The 22,024-nt window shown below is 39.2% G+C and overlaps 1 protein-coding gene across 4 annotated transcripts in view; it reads left to right on the top strand.

Annotated features, from left to right (window-relative positions):
• Positions 1-682: 682 nt before the first annotated feature.
• SEC24D (SEC24 homolog D, COPII coat complex component) overlaps positions 683-22,024 on the top strand; it is a 105,929-nt gene continuing 84,587 nt past the window's right edge. For 2 of the 4 annotated variants that reach the window (XM_004748007.3, XM_004748005.3), the window contains exons 1-5: positions 3,012-3,151; positions 5,339-5,497; positions 13,762-13,891; positions 19,929-20,077; positions 21,496-21,771. In XM_004748007.3, coding sequence (XP_004748064.1) covers positions 5,380-5,497; positions 13,762-13,891; positions 19,929-20,077; positions 21,496-21,771 — 673 coding nt within the window. In that variant the 5' untranslated portion in view covers positions 3,012-3,151; positions 5,339-5,379. Of the gene's footprint in view, positions 780-3,011; positions 3,152-5,338; positions 5,498-13,761; positions 13,892-19,928; positions 20,078-21,495; positions 21,772-22,024 lie in introns of those variants that run through there. The other 2 variants (XM_004748006.3, XM_004748008.3) reach the window with 2 other exon arrangements.

Raw genomic sequence — 22,024 nt, 5'->3', positions numbered from 1 at the left:
AAATAAAATCTTAAAAAAAAATAAACCCTCTTCAAAATGTAGCTTTTGAACCAAACATAAGTTACATAAATAATCAGAGAGAAAGGTGCCGGGTGACTCAGTTCGTTGGGTGTCCAACTCCTGGTTTTGGCTCAGGTCTTGATCTCAGGGTTGATGGAACTAGCCCAGCATTGGGATCCACACTCAATGGGAGTCTATAAGATTCTTTCTCTTCCCCTTCCTCTGTCACCCCCACCACTCTGCTCTCTCTCTCTCAAATATATAAATGATTTTAAAAATTGAAAAATAAATGCTTAGAGCATCATAGTTCTTTTCTTCCAAAACATACATATCAGAAAGAACCCTGAGTATTGTCTGGAAATTCATTTTCTTTCTGCTTAAATGGCAGTCTTGTGCAGTTGTTCTCTTCTTTCATTTCCTTTCAAAATTAAAACAGAGCGGGGCCTGGCTGGCTCAGTTAGTGGAGTATGTGACTCTTAATCTCAGGGCTGTGAGTTCAAGCTCCACATTGGCCACAGAGATTACTTAAAACATAAAATAAACATAAAGTCGGAACAGAAAGACCATAAAGAGCACAGAACCCCAGCACATGGACATTCCCTGTGACTTCACCTTTCAATTAGTTTATGGTTACCAAGGTGACCACATAGTGTTAATTATACATGGAACATCAGAGGCTGGCATAAGGTGGCAGTGGGATAGGTCGGACCAAGGAAGGTTGGGAATCCAGGCTAACCTACCTGTCTGCTAAGACTCAGCAACCCTACCGCAAGAATAAGGTCAGAAATTAGTCACTAAAGGGTTTTTTACTTAAGGTCACAAGAAGGGAAGCAGGACTGAAACTAGAAGTCTATTTTATAAGACAATGAAATTTGTGATTACTAACTCTAATTACTTGTGGAGCTGTATGGTCTATTAATATTGTATTTATTTGAAAGCTTAAATATAAGGCAGATATAGGAGAGAAAGGCAAAATAATTTACTAGAGTTAATCAGAGTCATATTAAGAGGAAGAAAAATGAGGTAAAAATGCTTTGAAATTAAAATCAGAAGGCATGACTTCCAACTAAAAGACTAGTTATTTTCATTATTTTGAAATTCGTCTTTTTAATCTATAAAGTTGAATTCCATCCTCACTGAATATTGAGTTATCTATAGTTCCAATCCCTTCCAACTTTAAATATTTAGGAATTCAACACTGTCTTAGAACTGAGATTACAAATTATTTGTCCTGGTGCCCCTGAACAAGAGGTAAGAAAGAATTTACAAACTCAAACTCTGTGGTTTTATAGAGACAACAAGCTAACTAGCTAATTGCATAGTGTTCCTATCTCCAAGTGACTACTCTCTCCTACATTGTGACATAACTGTACTATAACAACTTTTTTTTTTTTTTTGCTCTTACAAGCTGTGCTGCTTTAACACAGACCAGAGCTTCTTAAACTCCATCAAACATTTTCATTATACTGAGAAAGAAGAAACAAATTTAAAACAATTTTTTCACTGTGGATTCTCAAATCTGACCAGTGCTGAAGCTGGATGTAGGCCAGGCACCACACCTTAAAACTGTAAAAAAGGAGAAGGGGGAAAGGTGACCATTAGGTCTTCACCATGCTGGAATAACTTAAAATACCTGCAAAACTACTGTAGCATTTCAGCCATAGTATCATCCCCATGCAATTTTTGCCCAGGGATTTTGTCAGTAAAGGGATTTGTCAAGTATTTTTTAAATCTTCTTGTGTCCCAGAAGAAAGTATATATATATACATATATATGTATGTATATACATATATATGTATGTATTTTAAAATATTTTATTTGACACACACACAGAGAGGGAGCGAGCACAAACAGGAGGAGAAGCAGGCTGACGGAGAGGGGAAAGCAGACTCTGCGCTGAGTAAGGAGACTGACTGATGTGAAACTTGATCCCAGCACCCTAGGATCATGACCTGAGCCCATGGCAGACACTTAACTGACTGAACCACCCAGGAGTTCCAGAAGAAAGTGTATTTTGAAAACAAAACACTGACCTGGTTTTGCTTTTGTAAGTTGGAGCAAAGTGGTAGCTATGCCAAACCTAGAGTTGGTTGAAGGTCTATCTATCCAGGAGTGGGGCATTGTGAGAAACCAGCCAGATGGTCCTAGTTTTTAAGGCTAGATAGAGAAAAGTAGTAAAGTTCCAGCTGTCACACATGCTGCCTTTCTCAGTGGTTCCTCACAATACAGTGAGCTAAACACTGGGTCTCTATACACGTATTGACCCCTGTTTGGGATGGGTTGAGTCATCCTCCTTCACAATCAATCTGTAGGCATTCCTATAAGGAATACACAGACGTCTAGCAATTTCAGATTCAGTGAAGACATTCCTTCCCATACTTTTCAGTTGGGACATCTTTTCCTTCCTATTTTACACGTTGCTAGGGGGCCTTGGGCGTTCCTTCCTCTGTAGAGCATTGTACACATACGTCATCAAATTGTTCGTGTACACGTGCCAGATTCGCCTTTAAGTTCCAGATTCGCCTTTAAATGCTAATCCCCTCGGGGTCTTGAATCATGTACCTTCCCGTATCCGCAAGCAACACCTGGAATATCACAGTTATGTAATATGTAATGAATGAATAGCTGAAGCCGCAACCTGTTGAATGAAAGAATGAATGAACCCTCATTAAGCACTCCCCCCTTCCTGCGGGGATCCACTGTGAAAACTGCTCTGATTTAACAACAGCGTTAAACATTTTTGACCTGTTGTAGGAAAATAAACAGAACAGACGGGAAGAAGCGAATGGGGCGGGGGGAAGGGAAGGATGGGCGGCCAATACGCTCGCCGCGCTCCGGGCCCGGCCCCGCCCCCTGTCCGGCCCCGCCCCGCCCCGCCCCGCCCGGTCGGGTCTGTGCGCGTGCGCCGGCGGGAGCGCGGCAGCTGGTCTGAGCCCCGGCGCTGGGGGCGCGCAGCCGGGAGAGTGTTTGACGTGGCAGTTCCCAGCCCGGCTGCAACTCTGTGAGCGAGACCAGACTGTGGGGACACCGGGCCTGGGGAAAGGCGCGGTGGGACGAGCGGCCGCAGCGGGAGCTGGGTCAGCGGGGGCACCCGGCGCTAGGAGCTGAGCGCAGGCTCTCGGAAGTCCAGCGGCGTGCGGGAGCCGACCAGGTAATGCCTCACCCTGCCGGGCTCTGGCGGGACAGCCCCTCCCCAGCCACAGCTAGAGTGGGGTGCAGTGCCGGGCCTAGGATGGGCGTGGGCGAGAGGCTGGATGCTCACCTGTGGCAGGTCGGCGGAGGAGACCTCATACTTTGCTCCTTTAGCCTTTTCGTGCAGTTTAATAATGGGGGTGGGGTGGGTGGGCGTGGGCATTCTTTTACCCGCCCCCGCCCCCATCTTTTTGTCTTGGGATGCTGGAACTGCGTGGTTAGGGTCCTCAGCAGCCACAATATTCCAGTGGCACGGCCAGCGGTTTTCTTGTCTCTGTATCAACTTAATTTCCTCTTCGGAGGTAGGCAATATTGGAAATAGAGTAGAAATGGCAACTGTATCTTCAAGCTTCGGGACATCCTATCCGATAGCGAAACCAATTTGTCCGGATCCGAACTTGGTCCAGGGTGAGAAGCACACCTTGGCTTTCCTTGTCCAGTGACAGTGGCCTGGGGCTTGTTCTGTGATGGAAGCTCCCCAGATTTGGATCCTAGCTAGGCCTGCTCTTGCCAAGTGGCTTTGTGCCATGTCGCCGCTTGAAGCTGAGTCAGGTTTCTGTAACTTGGTGCTGTGTGAGGAAGTTTGACGTGGCAAACTGGGTTGCATGAGGAAGCAAATTCCTGTCAGGACCAGTTAAGAGGGACCCGACTGCTTGCTTCCTGCTGCTTGGAGTGAACATCCCTGCCTTTCCTCTCCGTCACTCAGCAACAGGCTGCTACGTAGGTGTGTGCTCCTGCTGACTTCCTAAATGTGTCTGCCTGGTTGGATGAGCTTGACCAAAGCTCGGGCTGCCACGTCTCTCTCTGCTGAAGTGGGAGGAGGGTAAAATTGTTGTCAGGAACAAAGTGGACCGGCAGGCTTTTGCCTATCTCTCCTCTCTTTAGTTCTCTCCTTCCAAGAAGAAGATAACCTTATAACATTTCCTTTTAATTTTGGAAACTTAAGCGTTTAATAGGAAAATGAAACCAAATGAAGAATGAGATTTCCTGAATATAGATCTGTTTCAAGTCTTAGCAGGTATCCCCCAACTTTTACCTTAAAAGGTAGCATCCTAAAACAACAAAAGGAAGATATTCCTATGCCGGATGAAGAAACTGGAGAGAAACTGTAGGATCAGTGTTTTATGTCTGCAAAGCCTTTAGAAGCTTCATTTTGTAAGAGGGAACTGAGGCCCAAAGAGGTTCTTCACCTTATTCCATGTCAGACAGCTAGATGTTGGTAGATTTGTAGTGAAAAACTACTTCCTTTACCAGGATTCAGAGCTTTTTTTTTTTTTTTTCATTATAAAAATTCTTTGAGCATAATTTTATGAAATGTGTCTTATTTTGTGAAACCTGGAGAAATGGTAAATTTAAAACAAATCAATGTTTTGCTTCTGAGTAGAGTCAAGATGGGTATGTTGTACTGTGAGGTGTGTGCGCATGCCTGAACATATATGAAATTGCTTTTTTCCCCTTCTTTCCTTAAATATATGTGTATATGTTCTTAGAGATGTGATATTTAAATTAGAAAGAGAGTCTGTCATCTTTGAATGAGAAAACACTGATAATTCTCAAATGTTTGCAGGCTGCAACCTGGCTTAGACATTTTGTGACTCATAAAATAAGTCCATTACCAACTTCTTTATCTTCTGCTGTATTTGTTGGACTTTTGATTTTCTCTTTATCCTAGCTGCCTGACTAAAATTACTAATTAGGATAGCACTGGAATGACCCAAGTCCTGAAACATCTGATTGCAGACTACTGGCAGCTTTGCTGGTCAGTCAATTGAATGACTTGTGATTATTGCTATTGGCATGCTTGTTCTGAAACGGGGCCATGGAAACCAAAGGCACAAAAATAGTGGATACATTATGAGAGACTATCTGGGAAATAGTTCATTCTTTCAGTGGAAAAGTGATTGGCAGTTGTTATTTAAATTTTGTGCCTGAGAACTTGCCTATAGAATTGAGTTACTGAGTTCCATAGAGCTATGATTAGAGCCTTTTTAGAAGATAATATGGTATGTTGTATGATATGAAGATGTCTCTCACACCTGATATTTTTCTCAAACCATTATAAATATTTATTAGCAGTGTTCATATTTTGAATAGCATTAAGTAACTCAAACTCTCTTGTTGACATTTTTTTTTCCTTCTGTTGCAGAGTTCTTTTGTAAAGCTATCCCTTGGAATGATATTTTCATAATGAGTCAACAAGGATATGTGGCTACACCCCCCTATTCTCAGTCCCAGCCTGGAATAGGCCTTTCTCCACCCCATTACGGACACTATGGGGACCCATCTCATGCAGGTTCTCCACCAGGTAAAGTGCATTATTTTGACTTGCATGTGATTATTGATTCTCAGGCTCAGAGACATATTCTGAAAGAGCAGCTTTAGAAGTGTTGAATGTTCATTATGTGATGCTGTGGTTTGAGTGTATAGGCTTATTGGAGAAGTCTCTTATGGAAGATGCCTACATCATAAGTTTGGCTATTGCTTGGAATATGACTAGTTTGGTTTTTAAATATAGATTAAAAAAAAGAAGCTTCCTGAGTGTTTTGTTTTTACCATTAGACTCGTTCTTGCTACTAGTCAGTGGTGCAAGTTTATTTGAAAATGTAATAAGAAACTAAATTAAATGTATATAAATATATATACTATACATTATATGTATACACATATATATGTGTGTGTATTTTATATGTTTTGGCAATAAGATTAAAAAATCAGGTTTGAAATTGGAAAAATACGATTCGATTCATGTACCAAAGATTCCTCCATGATGATAACAAGAAAAACATGGCCTTACCTTGAAATCATTATTGAACGATATTATAGGACTACCACTCCATTGCTGTTGGCGCCATAAGACCACATTTATCAAGGGGCTGCTCGGAGGGACCGCATTTCAAGGTTGGAGGGAAGCAAATAAGAGCTTGTTTCAGGTCTAATGGTCCCAAATTTCCTAAAAATATTTGTGTAAGATAGTTCTTGGGAATTCTGAGAGAATGCTGAGGAATTCAACTCAAATCATTGGTGGAAATTGGCTGTATATAAATTAGTATTTTGGGGGGCTTATGAGGACTGACTCAGATATGTAGGATCTGGGCTCTGCCAGATAGCATGTATGGAGTGCAGAGCCACTGAGGGGCAAGGAAAGCCCTGTGGTGAGGTTGGTTGTAGCAACCACACACACAGTTTGTTGCAGAGGATGCTCTAAGACTGGGACTAATTTCCTGTAGTCCTAAGACTAAATCAGCCTTGTGATTTAGTAGGCTGCTAATTCAAAAAACCTTCAGATGAAGCATCCTCCTTTTGTCAAAAACCAGTCTTCCCCACAATACTTAAAGATCTGGATCCTGTAAGAACAATGTTTTTCCAGTTTCTATCTGGTGGCACATTCCTCCTCTGCATTTGTATATGGTGAAAATTATAAATTGTTCTTTTTGAGTGCTTCCCATGTATCAAAAACTGGTCCTGAAATCTGTACATGCATTATCTTCTTTAATCTTCACACAATGCTGTGCAATAGATTATTAGCTCTATTTTGCAGCTAAGAAAACTGACTAGTGTACTGTGACTTATTCATTGTCCCAGGGTTCATACCAAAGTCCCTCAAGAAAATAAACAACAAACTCTAATACACACCTAAGTAGAATATTCAGTATTCTTTGCTCTTCCTTCCTCTCTGCACAGCTGTCTTCTTAAGCAAGTACTCACTGCCTTCAGTGACCCTCCATCCTTGCCTCTCTGCTCCATAGCTTGGTCCCCTTCCACCCTTCCCACACCAAGGTCACAGTGGCCTTATTACGAGATGCAGTAGACGTCATCCTGTTCTCTTTTGAATTTGACACTGTTTACAGCTCTTGTTTGTACAAAATGCTCTTCTCCTTTGGTTCCACACTATCTTGTGTTACTTTTCTTGAGGGCTTTTTTTCTAAGGAGCTCCCTACCCATTCTCAATGACCCTAGGCATTGCTCTTTCTTCTTCATTGTTCTATCATTACCCCTCTTTTCCTCTCTATAGATTTTTTTCCCCCTAGGCTGTAACATTCTGTATGACATCTAGTCTCTCAGATCTATTTCTCTAGCCCATATGTCTCTCCTAAGCTCCAGACTCGTATTTTCAATTGCCCACCTGTTTACATGGGCACATTAAACTCATCATGTCCAAAATAATTCAGAATTTTTTTCATGAAAACTATTTTTTTGGCATTCCATATCTCACCCAATGTTATCATCATTCACTCAGTTATTCAAATTAGAAACTTACACTATTAAAAACAATCTCTTCCTTTTACCTTCTTCAATGCAGTTGTCCTCCCAAATTCTTTCAGGGTGATTATAAACCTCTTTCCTACCTGCTTCCTCCCCTCTATCCTCTTGTCACTCTTCTTGTTCAAGCCGTTCATCTTTCACTTGGATTACTAAAGTGATCTCTTACCCATTCTCTCTCTCTTTCCAGTACTGCCATTCTCCAAACATCCAGTTCTGTGCTGGAGGGATTTTTGTGGCATGCAAATCTAATTTTTTACTTCTTTTGCTTAAAATCCTTTATGGCTTCCCACAGCCACCGATTATATTTTAAGCTCATTAGACCTTCATTGATTCCCTCATTTTCTTTTTTCAGCTTGTCTGCCATGTTAACATGCCTGTTCCAACAGTGGCACTAAGCCATTAGTCACTGGGAGGCTGGTTTGTGCTCTGATTTGCGCCCCGCACTACTAGAAGGCCTATCCATGCCTTCACATTGTCATCCTGGTAGGGTTTATGTCCACACTTCTTCAGATTTAGTTCAAGTGTTGTGCCTGCAGGCCTTTCTGACCACTGTTCTCTCTCAAGCCTATCTATAAATACTTTCTTCTTTTTGTGTTCTCCTAACACCTGTGAAGGCCTCTCTACTATTTACTACACTGTATTTTAATGGATGGGCCTAAAGCAGAGAAATTACTCCATAAATGAGTGTGTGAATGACAAGCTGCTTCATTCATCAACAACACTCTGGTATTTACTGATATTAAAACAACAAGGAAACTCTGTTGTACTAAATCCTTCACACTTTAATTTAAACCTCTTTCTCCTTATTTAATTCTTAGATGGATACCAGGCTATTAGACTCTGTAAATATACCTTTCTATAAAATATGGTGTTTTGTTTAATTATTTAAGGCTGTCACTACATTACCCTAGCCTTTATTTTTCTGTGCTGAGTGACCCTAGGTTTCCTAATCTTCTCTGCCTTCTTTTCTAGTCTTTTGATGATCCTTTTGTTGTTTTTGTGATGGGCACAGGCAGTCTGGCTGTGATTCCTTGAAGTATCTATTCTTATATAGATCTGGGCAGTGCTAACTCTTGTTTTGCGTTTCTCACATACCATACCTCCGTTTGTGCCTATCATGTGGTGCTAGTGCTATGTAGTAACAAATTTTACAGATTTATTGAGTGAGCAAAGTACTTGTGCCAATTAACAATGAATGATATAAATCTAATCTCAGCCCTTCTGTATTGTCACTGTCAAGTTAATTGACAGTGACAATACGGGGGTAGTACCAAGATAAAGGAGGTAGAAGGTGCCATGGTAGCACATGGCAGGGCACATAACGAAGACTTATGGATCAAGGGAATCTTACTGGAAGAAATGACCTGGAAGATGAGTAAAAGTTGGCCACATAGAGAGGCAGCTTGCTGGGGTGGGGGATGGGGTGGCACTTTGGAGCCACCTGCAAGAGCTTCACCTGGCTAACACAGAGTGCCAGCACTGAGAGGTATGCCTGGAATGGAAAGTGGAATCATCTTAAGACTTTATTTAGGCTTTAAGGGCAATAGGGTACCACTAAAGCATTTTAAACTGGGAAGGGTCATGATCCCATGTATATTTTAGAAAGAGTTACACTCCACGTTAAAAAGTATAGAGAAGGCATCAGACCTGGACACACTGGTTTCTGGAACAGGGTTTCTCATCCTCAGCACTGGTGACATTTGGGGCCAGTTAATTCTTTTTGTGGGAGGCTGTGCTGTGTGGTATAGGGTGTTTAATAGCATTCTTCGCCCCTACACAGTGGAGTACAAACCATACTATACCTACCTGGCCCATGCCCGCCATTCCCAGGCTGTGGCAACCAGTAACCTTAGACATCGCCAAATGTCCCTTCAGGGGCAAGATAAGCCCTGATTGAGGACCACTGGTATGGAAGCTAAGAGGCAAGAACTGTTGATGTTCTTGAACTAGGGTATGGCTGTGGAAGAGGTGAGGCTCATAATAAATAGCAGCTTATATAGGTACACCACCAGGCACAGTGCCTTAGGAACAGTGGTCATTATGATTGTGTCCATATGATAGGGAACTTGTCTTTATTTTATTTAATTTATGGAGTCATGATAAGTGCATTTATTATCTCCATCACCTATTTCACCCATCCTCCCACCCACCTCCCCTCTGGTAATCATCGGTTTGTTTTCTATAGTTAAGAGTGTGTTTCTTGGTTTGCCTCTCTCTCCCCACCTCCCTTTGCTCATTTGTTTTCTTTCTTAAATTCGATATGAAAAGATCATACGGCATTTGGCTTTCCCTGACTGAGTTGTTTTGCTAGACTTAATGCCTTCTTAAACTATACCAAAAAAATAGAAGAGGAAGGAAAACTTCCAAATTCATTCTGTGAGGCCAGCATTACCCTGATACCAAAGCCAAAAAAGACAGCACAAAAAACTGTAGGCCAATATTTCTCATGAATATAGATGCAAAAATCCTTAGCAACATATTAGGAAACTGAATTCAACAATACATTAAAAAATCATACATCCATGATCAAGTAGGATTTATTCTTGGGACAAAAATGTGGTGCAGTGTTCGCAGAACAATCAGTATAATACATCTCATCAACAGAAGAAAGGATAAAAACCGTATGATCATTTCAATAGATGCAGAGAAAGCATTTGACAAAGTATAACATCCACTCATGATTAAAAAAAAAAAAAACTCTCTGCAAAGGAGGTCTAGAGAGAATATACCTCAACCTAATGAAGGCCTTATATGAAAAACCCACAGCTAATATCATACTCAATGGTGAAAAACAGAGCTTTTCCCCTAAGGTGAGGAATAAGACAAAGATGTCCATTCTCACCGCTTTTATTCAATGTAATAGGGGAAGTCCTAGCCACAATAATTAGACAAGTTAAAGCAGTAAAAGGCATCTTTATTTATTTTAGATAAACTTCTTTTTTCCACAAATGATTTTTAATTCTAGTTTTAGTTTGTCAGATCCAGGGCCAAATCCAAGATAATGCTTTTCTGTGATGTTGTTTTCAGCAGGGTGTTTTTGTAGATCACAGAAACCACTGTAGCAGAAAGCAATTTGTTAGAGGGTATCAAGTAGCCAAGAGAGTGCTAGAGAAAGCTAGAACCAAGCTTGGGACTCCATGGTCCATGGAAATGCAGACCCCACACAGGACTATTCCTTCAGTAGCCAGTGCCTTTCTACCCCAGAACTACCATCTCTGCCCCCTATGAATTTAGAGAACGTGGCAACCCTGATTTGTAAGAGAATTTATGCAGTGGAGATTCCATCTTTCCAGCTCAGAACCACAGAAAGGTAAGTCAGAAGGGAAATGGAATTACTATTAAGTAAGCTGGTTTATAATATCTGCCACGGTGTTGAAGACCAGTTTGTGATTTTAGAGATTTTTTTTTTTTTTGGCATAAATATAGTTAGTTCTTTCTCATGCTCTGATTTTCCTTTCCTATTAAAATCTCATACTATAAAGAACCCAATTTCTTTTTATCTCTGATCACTTTTGAAAATATGTGTAATGAGGAGAAGACTATGACTTTGCAGATAACAGTGATATCAATTTCTCTTTGCCCTGAGGATAGAGTCCAAATGGCACACAGGACTTTGCAGCCTGACCCGACCAACCACGATAACTTCTGTTCCAGCCCCTTTTCCCCATAACCTCTCTGCCCTGCACCTTCTACCAGTCTCTCATCATGTTATGCCCTCTTCTTATATCTTGGTACAAGTTTTCCCTTCTGCCTGAAATCCTCTATCCTGTTTCTACACTCAGCTCAAGCAGTCCTTCCTCTTTGAACTTTTTCTTGATTCCTCAAGGGAGAGAGAGCTTGTCCATCTGCATATTGCAGTACTGATCACAAGGCACTGGCATTGTTTGTTTACATGGTTGTGACTTCTGTAAGAGCTCTCAGTGTCTCAAAGGCACATTGAATGTACCTTGGACAAGAATGAGTTTGAAATGTTGCCATAGAGTTGATTTTCAAAAATAAAAGGTAAAGAACATTTTAGTGAAATTGGTGTATAACAGTTCTGCTTGAGTATATATAAACTGTTTGTTTTTTCCATTTTGTTTTTGAAAATAGGGACATTTATAAACTTGCATCCCATGGATACACTTGGGAATACCCAGACAAGAGTAATTCTGGAAACTGTTTTTTGATTTGAGGGTTGTTGATGAAATTGGCATTTACTTATCTAAGAAATTTAAAACATCTTTGGTTTCTTATAGTATGTATAATTATTATTTTAGCACTTGTATTGTGGATTTTCTATTCTTGTCCAAAATAATGTTTCAAAAATGAAAATACAAGTTTTCATATAATTATTGTGTATATGTACTGTTAGAATATAAATCCTTGAAAAAAGGAGGGCAGGAGATATGGTCGAGAGGAAGCCAAGATTTGTTGATTGATTGCTTTATATATCAGACATTTCGGTATGCTCTCATATCTATTGCCTTAATTCTCAGAACTGTTCTCAGAGATAGGGAACATTACTTCTATGACACAGTGTTAAAAGTCAAGTTTTCAGAAGATATAAGTATCCTTGTCAGAGTCATAGTTGTTAAATGGTGGAGAAAGAATTCAAACCCAAGTCTGTGTGACTACAAGTCTCATGTTTTTCTAACGTGCTGGCTTTGGAGTTTAGAACATCATATAAAAATGTAGTGTTGTAAGAAAAATATTTGTTTTTTTTTTCTTATTATATGAGAAATTGCTAAATAAGACTGTGACTGTAAAGTTAATATAAATTTTTTCTTAAGTTTGAGGCATCCCATTTTAAGAAAAAAAAAAACACCTTTGTGATTAGTTTTAGTATTATTCATGAATACAGCCATTTCCCTGGTTGTATTACATTCTATATTACACAAGCATCTGAAAGCATGCTCTCAGTCGTATGAGGATGATGATAATATAAGAAACTTTTGTTTGGCAACTGCAAGGTCATCCAGTCAATCTCTTGTTACCTGAGAGAATAAACTCTCTAGAGGAAGACATAAGAAGAAAACAGATGTTGGGTGTGAAATATCACTATGAGGTCAATTGGAGGAGTGCACACAAGGCACTAGGAGGTCATTGATGATGGTGCCAGAGAGGAGGGTGGGGTCAAAAGTAAGTTGAATGAGCTGGAACAAAATAAGCAGATTAGAAGTGGAGAGAGAGCAAATAGAAGACTTTTTTTTTTCTTTTAAAAGACTAGAAGTGGTGTCACAAGTGATCTAGTCCAAGCCTTTCCTTTTGCAACAAGGTGAAGGAAACTGAGGTATTTGAATATAAACTTCTCGCCTAACGCCATACCTCTCTCTGCTAGTAAATGGCCAGGTGGGGCCTTGAACTCCTTTGACCCATGTTCAGTGACTTTTCTTCTATACCGCAGTTTCTCCAGAAGAGAAAGATGTCTGCGAACAGTTCTAAAGAGAGACCTTGAAATATCTTTTGAGAAAGAACTATTGTAAAGGAAAACAGTTATTGCCAGGAGCATCTCCTAATCACATAATTCCACATTTTTTAAAAAAGATTTTATTTATTTGACAGACAGAGATCACAAGTAGGCAAAGAGCCAGGCAGAGAGAGAGAGGGGAAGCAGGCTCCCCGCTGAGCAGAGAGCCCGATGCGGGACTCCATCCCAGGACCCTGAGATCATGGCCTGAGTCAAAAGCAGAGGCTTAACCCACTGAGCCACCCAGGCACCCCATGATTCCACATTTTATATGAGTGAATATGATGAGTGTAGGAGTCCCTTGATTGTTTATCACTCAATTATTTGGAATCTTGGAAGAATTATTAACTCTGAAACTTGCTTTGCATTTGTTGGAAAAACAGATGCTATTTTCCACTTGTTTCCTCATGCTGTAATCAAAGACATTTTCAGAGGGTTTCTTTTTTCCTCTCCATAGTTACAGTTAGGATCTTGATGATGGTTCCTACTGTTTTTTCCCAGTTATTTTCTGATATCCAGAATGGCATTTTCCACTGTGTATTCTAGCTTGTTTTGTGTGATAGTATGTTCTATCAGGTGCTTTTACCAAACGCAAGGTCGTTTCTTCTGTTTTAATTCTGTTTGATATTGAAATGGTTCTTTCCTTTTCTGTTCTCCTATCAATATGATGGTCAAATAACTGTGCTGGAGCCTGGCATTGATAGGTCTGTGGTGATTAATGCAAATTTAAAGGAGAATTTGTCTTAACCCTTTTTTTACCCTCCCACTCCTGCTAGTTTTCATTTTCAACCTAAGGGCATCGCATCCTCTCTCTTTGCACATTCATACTCTTCTAAATTCATGCCCTTCTGTTGCAGGTATGATGAAGCCAGCAGGGCCTTTGGGGGCTGCTGCCCCTGGGGGCATGTTGCCTCAGGGTCCTTCACCTCCTGGACCCCAACAGTTTGGCCAGAATGGAGCTCATGCCCAAGGGCATCCTCCCCAAAGGTGAGCTAGGTAGATTCCAAACCGCATTTGTATATTCTACTAAAATTGTCTCACAAGTGCCTTCTAAACTAGCATGTTTATTGATTTGACCTCTTGATACTGCCCACACCCTTGTAAAAGGACTTGCTAGATTGTCCTAGGAAACAAACATTTAGAAAAGTTAGGAGGGAAAAAAACAAGACCAGTACATATTTAAAAATATATAAAAAAATACTTGTGTCAATACCATACATTTTAATTTTAGATTATATCCATCTCATTTTAGAGTTCCGTTATGAATCTCTGATTTCTTCAGATGTCTATGCTCTGTATGCCCTAGTACATTTTAAATCATCTATCATGTTGAATCCTTCGCAGGACTGAGCTCAGTGCCAGTAGGTGCTCAATAAGTATTTTAAAAATTAAATCAGGTTGTGGCTAATGGTAAAAACTGGATTTGATGTGAAAGGTACACAGATGCCACTGAGGGATTTTTGAAAGGTTGGTCGATAGTAAAAACAACACAGGAAATAAATCCTCTGTTTGTGTTTATAATAAATTAAGAAAGGGAGAAGTTGGAGGCAGGCCTGCAGAAGCCAATGTATGAGCTGTATGAGATGTGTAGAGCTCTGTGTCCCGCTGGGGACTATCCCCTGGGAAGGGAGTCAACATCACACCTGCCCTGCTGGAAGTCCCATTATTGTTTTTCCGGTGAGCTACTGCCATTGAGAATCCCAGTGCCAAAGCTGTTTATAGTGTTTACTTTGGAATTTCCCCAAGGAATACCTGGAGGCTTCATTTCCTAGGTTCCTTTTCCAGGCTGTTAGGCTGTAGGGTTGGTGAAGGGAGGATTTGCCCCTCAGTGTGAAATCTGGACCTGCTGTTGCTGAAGCCATTCAGCTGTCCTTTCAAGGGACCTGTGAGTAGTCCCTGTTAGTGGGAAAACTCTCTGGACTTTTAAATGTCATCAAGTTAACGCTCCTATAGGATATTTGTGAAGTTGACACTTCCTGGCTCTTGTTTGTCAGGGTAACATTTACCATTGACAGGGTTGCTGTGAGAGACAGAGTGAAGGAAACAGAGGATGAGTGAGTCTAAGTAATCGGGTTTGCATGTGGTTTTGGTTCGAACAAGGGGCACAAAGTCAAAGAAAGGGCCTGACTGGGGACCTGACCTGATGACCCCTCCCTAGTGTCATTAGCCTGGCGGTGGGGTACAAGGATTAGAGTAGAAAGACTGAAAACCAAGATGCCTCTTCTGGCTCAAAAATTAACTATGTGGTGCTGGTGGAGTTCCTGGGCCTCTAGGCCTCCTCATTTTGCTCACTTGTAAAATGAGGAAATAGAACTTTCTGTCCAGAGCACAGGGGAGAAAATCTGGAAAAGTTCATTGTTGTGAACTGCCAAGCATTTTAGATTTTTTTTTTTAAGAAGAAATGCTAAAATTAAACAGCTGGTTTGAAGTTAAGGAAGCTTTTGGTCACTGGTGTTAGCCTAGATTGTGTTAATTTTTGCTTCTTTCCCTTTCTTTCCCTTCACTTAGGTTCCTTAGAAATAAGTAAACCATGGACTTTATCATCAGATAGACTCTGGCTGTGTGGTTGTGAGTGAGCTCAGCACAAAGTCTGAAGATTGTAGACCGTAGAGTCATGTTTACTACTCTTGGCTCAGGCAGCTGTTACTTCACTTCTCTGTTCCTTAGTTCTCTCATCACAATTTTAACCATAGTAATGTAGTTGTGAGGATTTTGTTGGCTACTGCATGCCGAGAATTTTGCATACAGCATAATGCCCATGAAAGAAAGAATGCCCATGAAATACGTGTTAGCAGATGTCGGTACCATTTTGAGGGCGTGTAGAGAGTCTATTGTCTGTAGCTTGTCTTCCCTACTGGTTCAGTCTAGCTACTCACAACAGCTCAACCTAGAAATCTGCTTTCATTCTAATTCCCGGGGAAACCCTGACAGATTCTGCCCCATCTCCCCTACTATTGACTTTCTTCAACTTGAACTATGAATTAAAGGTTGGAAATGGATTTAAAAATTAAAACATCAAGGAGAAATCTAGTATTCATGCTAAGCGTCCATGGTTACCCCACTACTTTGCTGTCATGGGACATATTTCTGTGTATATAGTTCAGTGCCAGGGCAAAGGGCACAGTGATTGTGCAGGTGAATCACACAGTCTGATGACGGGTTTTCAGAGAGCATAGGTGGCTCATGAAATTTCTTTGATGATTATAGCACTTCATTGGTGCTGTTTATACTTAGAGAACCCATCAAAAAATCTCTTAACTTTTACAATATATCTAAACTGTTGAATGAAAACAAGATATAATTCAGAGTCATTATGTTGATTGAAATTGTAAAATTTATCATTTTTATTTTTAAAATATTGCTCCTTCCCAGGCACCGTTTCATAAAATTTAAAAATCATACCTAGCCATTAGTCTCTTTGATCTTGGCTGAAGTGGAATGTCTTAAACTTGTAGATGGTTCTGAAGTTATCTATAAAGTGTTATTGCTGGATGGGATTAATTTAGTAAATAAAAGCTGTAACTTAAAGTTATATAAATTATCTGTTTTAATCAGGAAATGATGAAGTGGTGGGAAAGAGAGTGGAAAGAGGAGATTCATCTTCCCAAATTGAAGTTGATGGGGTGAAATCTGCTAAGAACTTAGTAGCAAAGAAAAAGAGGGAATAAGAAAAATAAGAGGTATTTTTAAAAAGAAAGAAAGAAAAGAAAAGAAAAATAAGAGGAATAGTTGGAATAGTTGTTTTCTCTTTATTTTTTTGTTTTGATTATTTATTCATTTATTTATTTTTGTGGAGAGCAATGATATTAGGTAGACGTTTTGTTTTCTCTACTCCATGGACTATTTAAAATCCAGATTTTACTTCAGTCCGATCTTGACTAATTTGGTACCATATCTCCGCATTCCAGCAAACTTCACCATACAGCTCACTACTTGACCAATTTGTTATAAACTTAGAAATAAGAAATATTTGGGGCGCCTGGGTGGCTCAGTGGGTAAAGCCGCTGCCTTCGACTCAGGTCATGATCTCAGGGTCCTGGGATCGAGTCCCGCATCGGGCTCTCTGCTCAGCAGGGAGCCTGCTTCCTTCTCTCTCTCTCTCTCTCTCTCTGCCTGCCTCTCAGTGTACTTGTGATTTCTCTCTGTCAAATAAATAAATAAAATCTTTAAAAAAAAAAAAAAAAAAGAAATAAGAAATATTTGAGGTTGAGCAGGCCACAGACGATTGAGTCAACTCTCCAGAGGTTTAGGACTAAAATGAAGCTAAATTTTCATGTTTTATTAATCCTGTGGTATTAATTCTTTATAGACTATTGTGTTTTATGGCAGATCTGCCCTTTTCTGACATTCAGTGAAACAATAAATTAAAACATAAAATTGAATCTTTTCTCTGCCCAGAAACCTGTTAAGTGAAGGAATCAACAGGGAAATATTTAAATCATTTGATTCTTTATTTTAACCATTGTATAAATAGCACAGAAAGGGATTGTTCCATTCTGTCTGCTCATTTTTTCATTTGAAAGCTGAGAACTATGGAGATTAAGTGGTTTGTCCATAGTTACACACCAGGGTCTCCAGGCCGGGAGCCTTTAGACCCGGATTCATATCTAAACTCTGATACCTACATGCTGTGTAACCTCGGATTAACTAATTTAGTAGCGTAATGAAGTTGAAAAATTTTAAGTCACTTTCCAAGTTTAAAATGTTCTGTTAATCTCTTTTATCTAAATGAAAGTTTTTGTTAACTCTTTACTACTACTTTATTCTTAATAAAATTGCTTTTAAAATTCAAATATGTTTAAGATCTGCAACATTTACGTTGGTTAGGGAAAAAAATTGTGACTTTCTAAAGCCCAATTTCTAGGACATATATTAAGCAATGAAGGATAAGTAAGCATTTATGGGTCAAAAAGTAATGGCCTAATGGTTGTATATTTTCATATTCTGTATTTTAAATAATTAACCTTTTGTTAAGTTTAAAAAAATACTGGAGGCATCTTATGTCATAACTTGCATTTGATATATATTTCATCCTATTTGTGGTATATAATAAATTATTCATACAATTTTATATTTTAAAAATATTATTAACATTTGTGAAATATCTGTATGTTTTAGAGAATTTTTTTCTTAAACAATTGAATAATCTCTCCTTCCCCCAATTTAACTGCTGGTTCCCAGTTCCTGCTTATTAGATCCAAACCCTATAACAATACCATATGCTACACCCACTAATGTATTCTTATAGAGCATGTACCTTCTGCCTGTGTGCGATTATTGCATGTATCTATCTCTCGTGACTTTTTAAAAAGGCAAAAGCAGGGCGCCTGGGTGGCTCAGTTGGTTGTGCGACTGCTTTCAGCTCAGGTCATGGTCCTGGAGTCCTGGGATTGAGTCCCGCATCGGGCTTCCTGCTCAGTAGGGAGTCTGCTTCCTGGAAACCACTCTCCCCTCTCATGCTCATTCTCTCTCTCTCTCAAATAAATAAATAAAATCTTTTTTTTTTTTTGAAAAGGCAAAAGCATCATTTCTTGAAAAAAGAAATGATGTTTTTATGAAACAATGAATTGACAAAACATATGGACATAATTCTTGAACTCATTTCTAAGTGAGCAACAATATTTTAAACTTGTCAATTAAGGCTAGAGTTATATTTTGCCTTGCCCTTCTTTTTCCTAGTATCATTAATAAATTAGAGATATAAACAAAACTTCTGTGAAAGTTAACTTTTATATTTTCTCTTTTTATTCAGTTTTGTTCCAAAAATTATTCCAAACATTATTTAAATCAAAAGATGTTTAGTGTAACTGTGTTGGTCTTGTTTCAATTTTTGACAGGAGAGGAAATCAACAGCTTTGCTAAGCAGTATTCTTTGGGTTAAAATGTTATTCATTCTAACTTTATAACCCTTTATAACCAAGTATCTACTATAGGATAGCTTGTTATTTTACAAAGAAAAAACATTTGATCATTCATCCATTTAACTTAAAGTGTGGGATATCATCATTCTGAAATATGCTTAAATACCATACTACAGCATAACAGTATGAAGGTTAATTTTAAGGGTTTTTTTTTTTTTTTTGCAGTAATCATTCAATTTCAGATACATTGAGAAAAATGACAAGAGAAAATGTTTTAGAAAGTGTGCTCAGTTAAGACTTGGGAAGAGGATAGTCCTGGTTTTGTCACACATAAGTTGTGGGACTTCAAGCCAGCCACTGGCCTTTCTCAGGCTCTGCTCCTAATCTCTCAAGTGGCAGTGAAAGATGGAAGGCAAGAGTGTGCACCACTAGGGACATAGTTTCCAGTTCATGGAGAAATTGAATTCAGAGTATACCATCTTGGAAAATTTCATTTTTTATTAGTAAGAAGTCATAATGTAACTAGAAGGCAAAGCTTTAACTTCATTCTGCAGATTAATTACAATAGGAACACTGTTTCTATTCTGTTCTATGGTGGCCACTGTTTCATTCAAAATAAGGAAAAAGAAATATACAATAAGTTCAAGATAAATTAAAGGTAAAGCATGATGAAATTTTTAGATTAAAATGAACGATTTCAAAACTTTTTGTTGAGTTGTTCACTTTCAAATACCATTTGCAGGGCACTGAAATTATAGTGCAGGTGATGTTTTATTTTAAAAGCTGGGTAAGAAAAGAGAGAATGATCATAAAGATAGAGCCACACAGCATTTTATTTTTCTTGGTTCTGTTCTATTAATCATTCACCCTGGTATAGATAAGGCTGTGGTGGACTCTGCTTTTCAAACTTGATTTCCAAAGCTGGTTCTGTGCTTACACTAGGAATTTTTTACTAAGTATCTTGATATGTTGAGCTTGTGAGCATAGTTATGTGATGATGCTACATGGTTCATTTTGAGCTCACATTAATAATAAAGACAAGTTAAAATATCATTTTCCTGGTGCCCACTAGATGGGATTAATTTAGCAGGTTATTAACATTTGTTGTTTATCATTTGTACATGAAACTATGACACTGTTTAACATCCCTTTTTCCCTCTTAGATTTCCAGGTCCTCCACCTGTCAACAGTGTGGCACCCTCCTACGCACCATATTCACCATCTACACAATCATCTTATCCGAGTCCTGCATCCACTGCATCCGTCACCCAAATGGCCAGTCAGCTCAATGCTATGCACATTAACAGTTATGGTAACAGTTTCATTATTAGTGTTCACTGACCACGTGTTTCAGGAGTATTTTTAATAAAGGTGGTTTTTTTCCATTTTTAAAATAGACATAGGGGCGCTTGGGTGGCTTAGTGGGTTAAAGCCTCTGCCTTCGGCTCAGGTCATGATCCCAGGTTCTTGGGATCAAGCCCCGCATCAGGCTCTCTGCTCGGCAGGGAGCCTGCCTCCCTCTCTCTCTGCCTGCCTCTCTGCCTATCTCTGTCTGTGAAATAAATAAAATAAAATAGACATAACTCAAAAAAATAGGCATAATTCCAGCACACCATATTGAAGTGGTTTTTTAGACACTTTTAAATAAATCATCTGTATTATGTATGGCTATAATTAATTTTTTTCCTGGTTATACTGCCATTTATTTCAGAATAATTGAAAGACCCTCAGTGTAGCTAACATTTAACATTAGAATGATAAAAAAACAAAAACAAAAACAAAAACAAAAGAATGCTGACTTCACAAATAAGCATTAGAACAGTGAAATTATTTTGAGAAACGTGGAGGATAGTTTTAACTTTGTGTTGTTTAAAATGGAGCCCTAAAATAAAAAAATATAGTACTCATTGTTTCACAGTGTGCTTTGATTCTGTATTTACATCATGAAAAGAATGGAAGCTTAGATGTTTGAGGCAGAAAAGAGAATAATAGGAGAGAAAACAGTTACAGTACTGAGATTTGTATCAATGCTGTATATTCTAAGGGTCAAAGGAACCTTCACTGTAATAACAGCATAGTCAGTCATTTATCTTGATGAAGAATGTTTCCATTACTTTAAGTGGTTTTTTTAGATACATCTCTAAAAAAAACCAACCCTCTATTTTCTGTCTTTTACTGATTTCAAGATGGTTAAGTCTCCAGGAAGCAAATAAATTTCACATAATCAGAGTTAGAATAATCTGGATTTATAACTATTTTCCATATGATTAGAAAGCACGTTAGTGACCCTTGTTATTTCTACCTAGCTCTGAGATCTAGTTGATCAAGTCAAGCACAGGACACAAAATATTTATTTATTGAATGTATAAGTTATGTGAATAATGCTTGTTACAGAACATTTTCCTCTATATGATTTTCTAGATTTTGTATCACATATAATTTCTTAACTAGTGACATGTATCATGTAAAGTTAATGCAACGGAGTTAAAATTTATCCTATTAATTTTCTCACCAAAATTATAAATATTGCTTTTACCCTTTAAAAATTCTTTAGTTTTATAAAATGCCCCAAATAGCATTTGGGTAACTTTCTGAATGAAGATTCATCTTGTGGGAAAAAAAAATTGATTTGTAGGGATGCCTTCTTGTTTTATGTCAGGAGAAAAAGTGTCCCTGTGTGTACTTCATAGAAGTGCAACATTTATTGGTCTGGTCTTCTTTCTTGCACAGGTTCAGGCATGGCTCCCCCTGGCCAGGGGCCCCCTGGCCCTCCATCAGCGCCTTTGTTCCAGGGTCTTCCCCGACCTCCGCAGCCATCCATTATGCAGCCTGGATCTCAGGTTCTCCCACCACCACCCACTGCACTAAATGGCCCTGGTGCCTCGCCCTTGCCTCCATCAACACACAGGCAGGACGGGCTCCCTGGGCCTGCTCCTCTGAATGCCCAGTACCAGCCCCCGCCTCTTCCAGGACAGACGCTGGGCACGGGATATTCGCCACAGCAGGGTAAGGCAGGCCAGGCTCGGGGAAGGTCTTGGGTTACCTAGAAAATCAGCTTTGTTCTATGTTACAAGGCATCTATCACTTACTCTTAAGGAAAGCTAGTTTTAGAATAGCATGGCAAGTGCAAAGAAAAGGGGAATCATAGATATTCACACTTAACTCTCTGCCTTACATAAATAAGAAGAAATATTGTCAGTGAGCCCTAAATCTAAGACCTTGGGTCCTAGTCATTTCTTTTTTTTTTTTTTTAATTAAA

This window comes from Mustela putorius, unplaced genomic scaffold (genome assembly GCF_011764305.1).
Source record: "Mustela putorius furo isolate JIRA1106 unplaced genomic scaffold, ASM1176430v1.1 tig00001215_pilon_pilon_pilon, whole genome shotgun sequence".
Lineage (NCBI taxonomy): Eukaryota > Metazoa > Chordata > Mammalia > Carnivora > Mustelidae > Mustela > Mustela putorius.
Note: the sequence above shows the minus strand (reverse complement) of the source record. Positions and strands in the feature narration are given on the sequence as shown.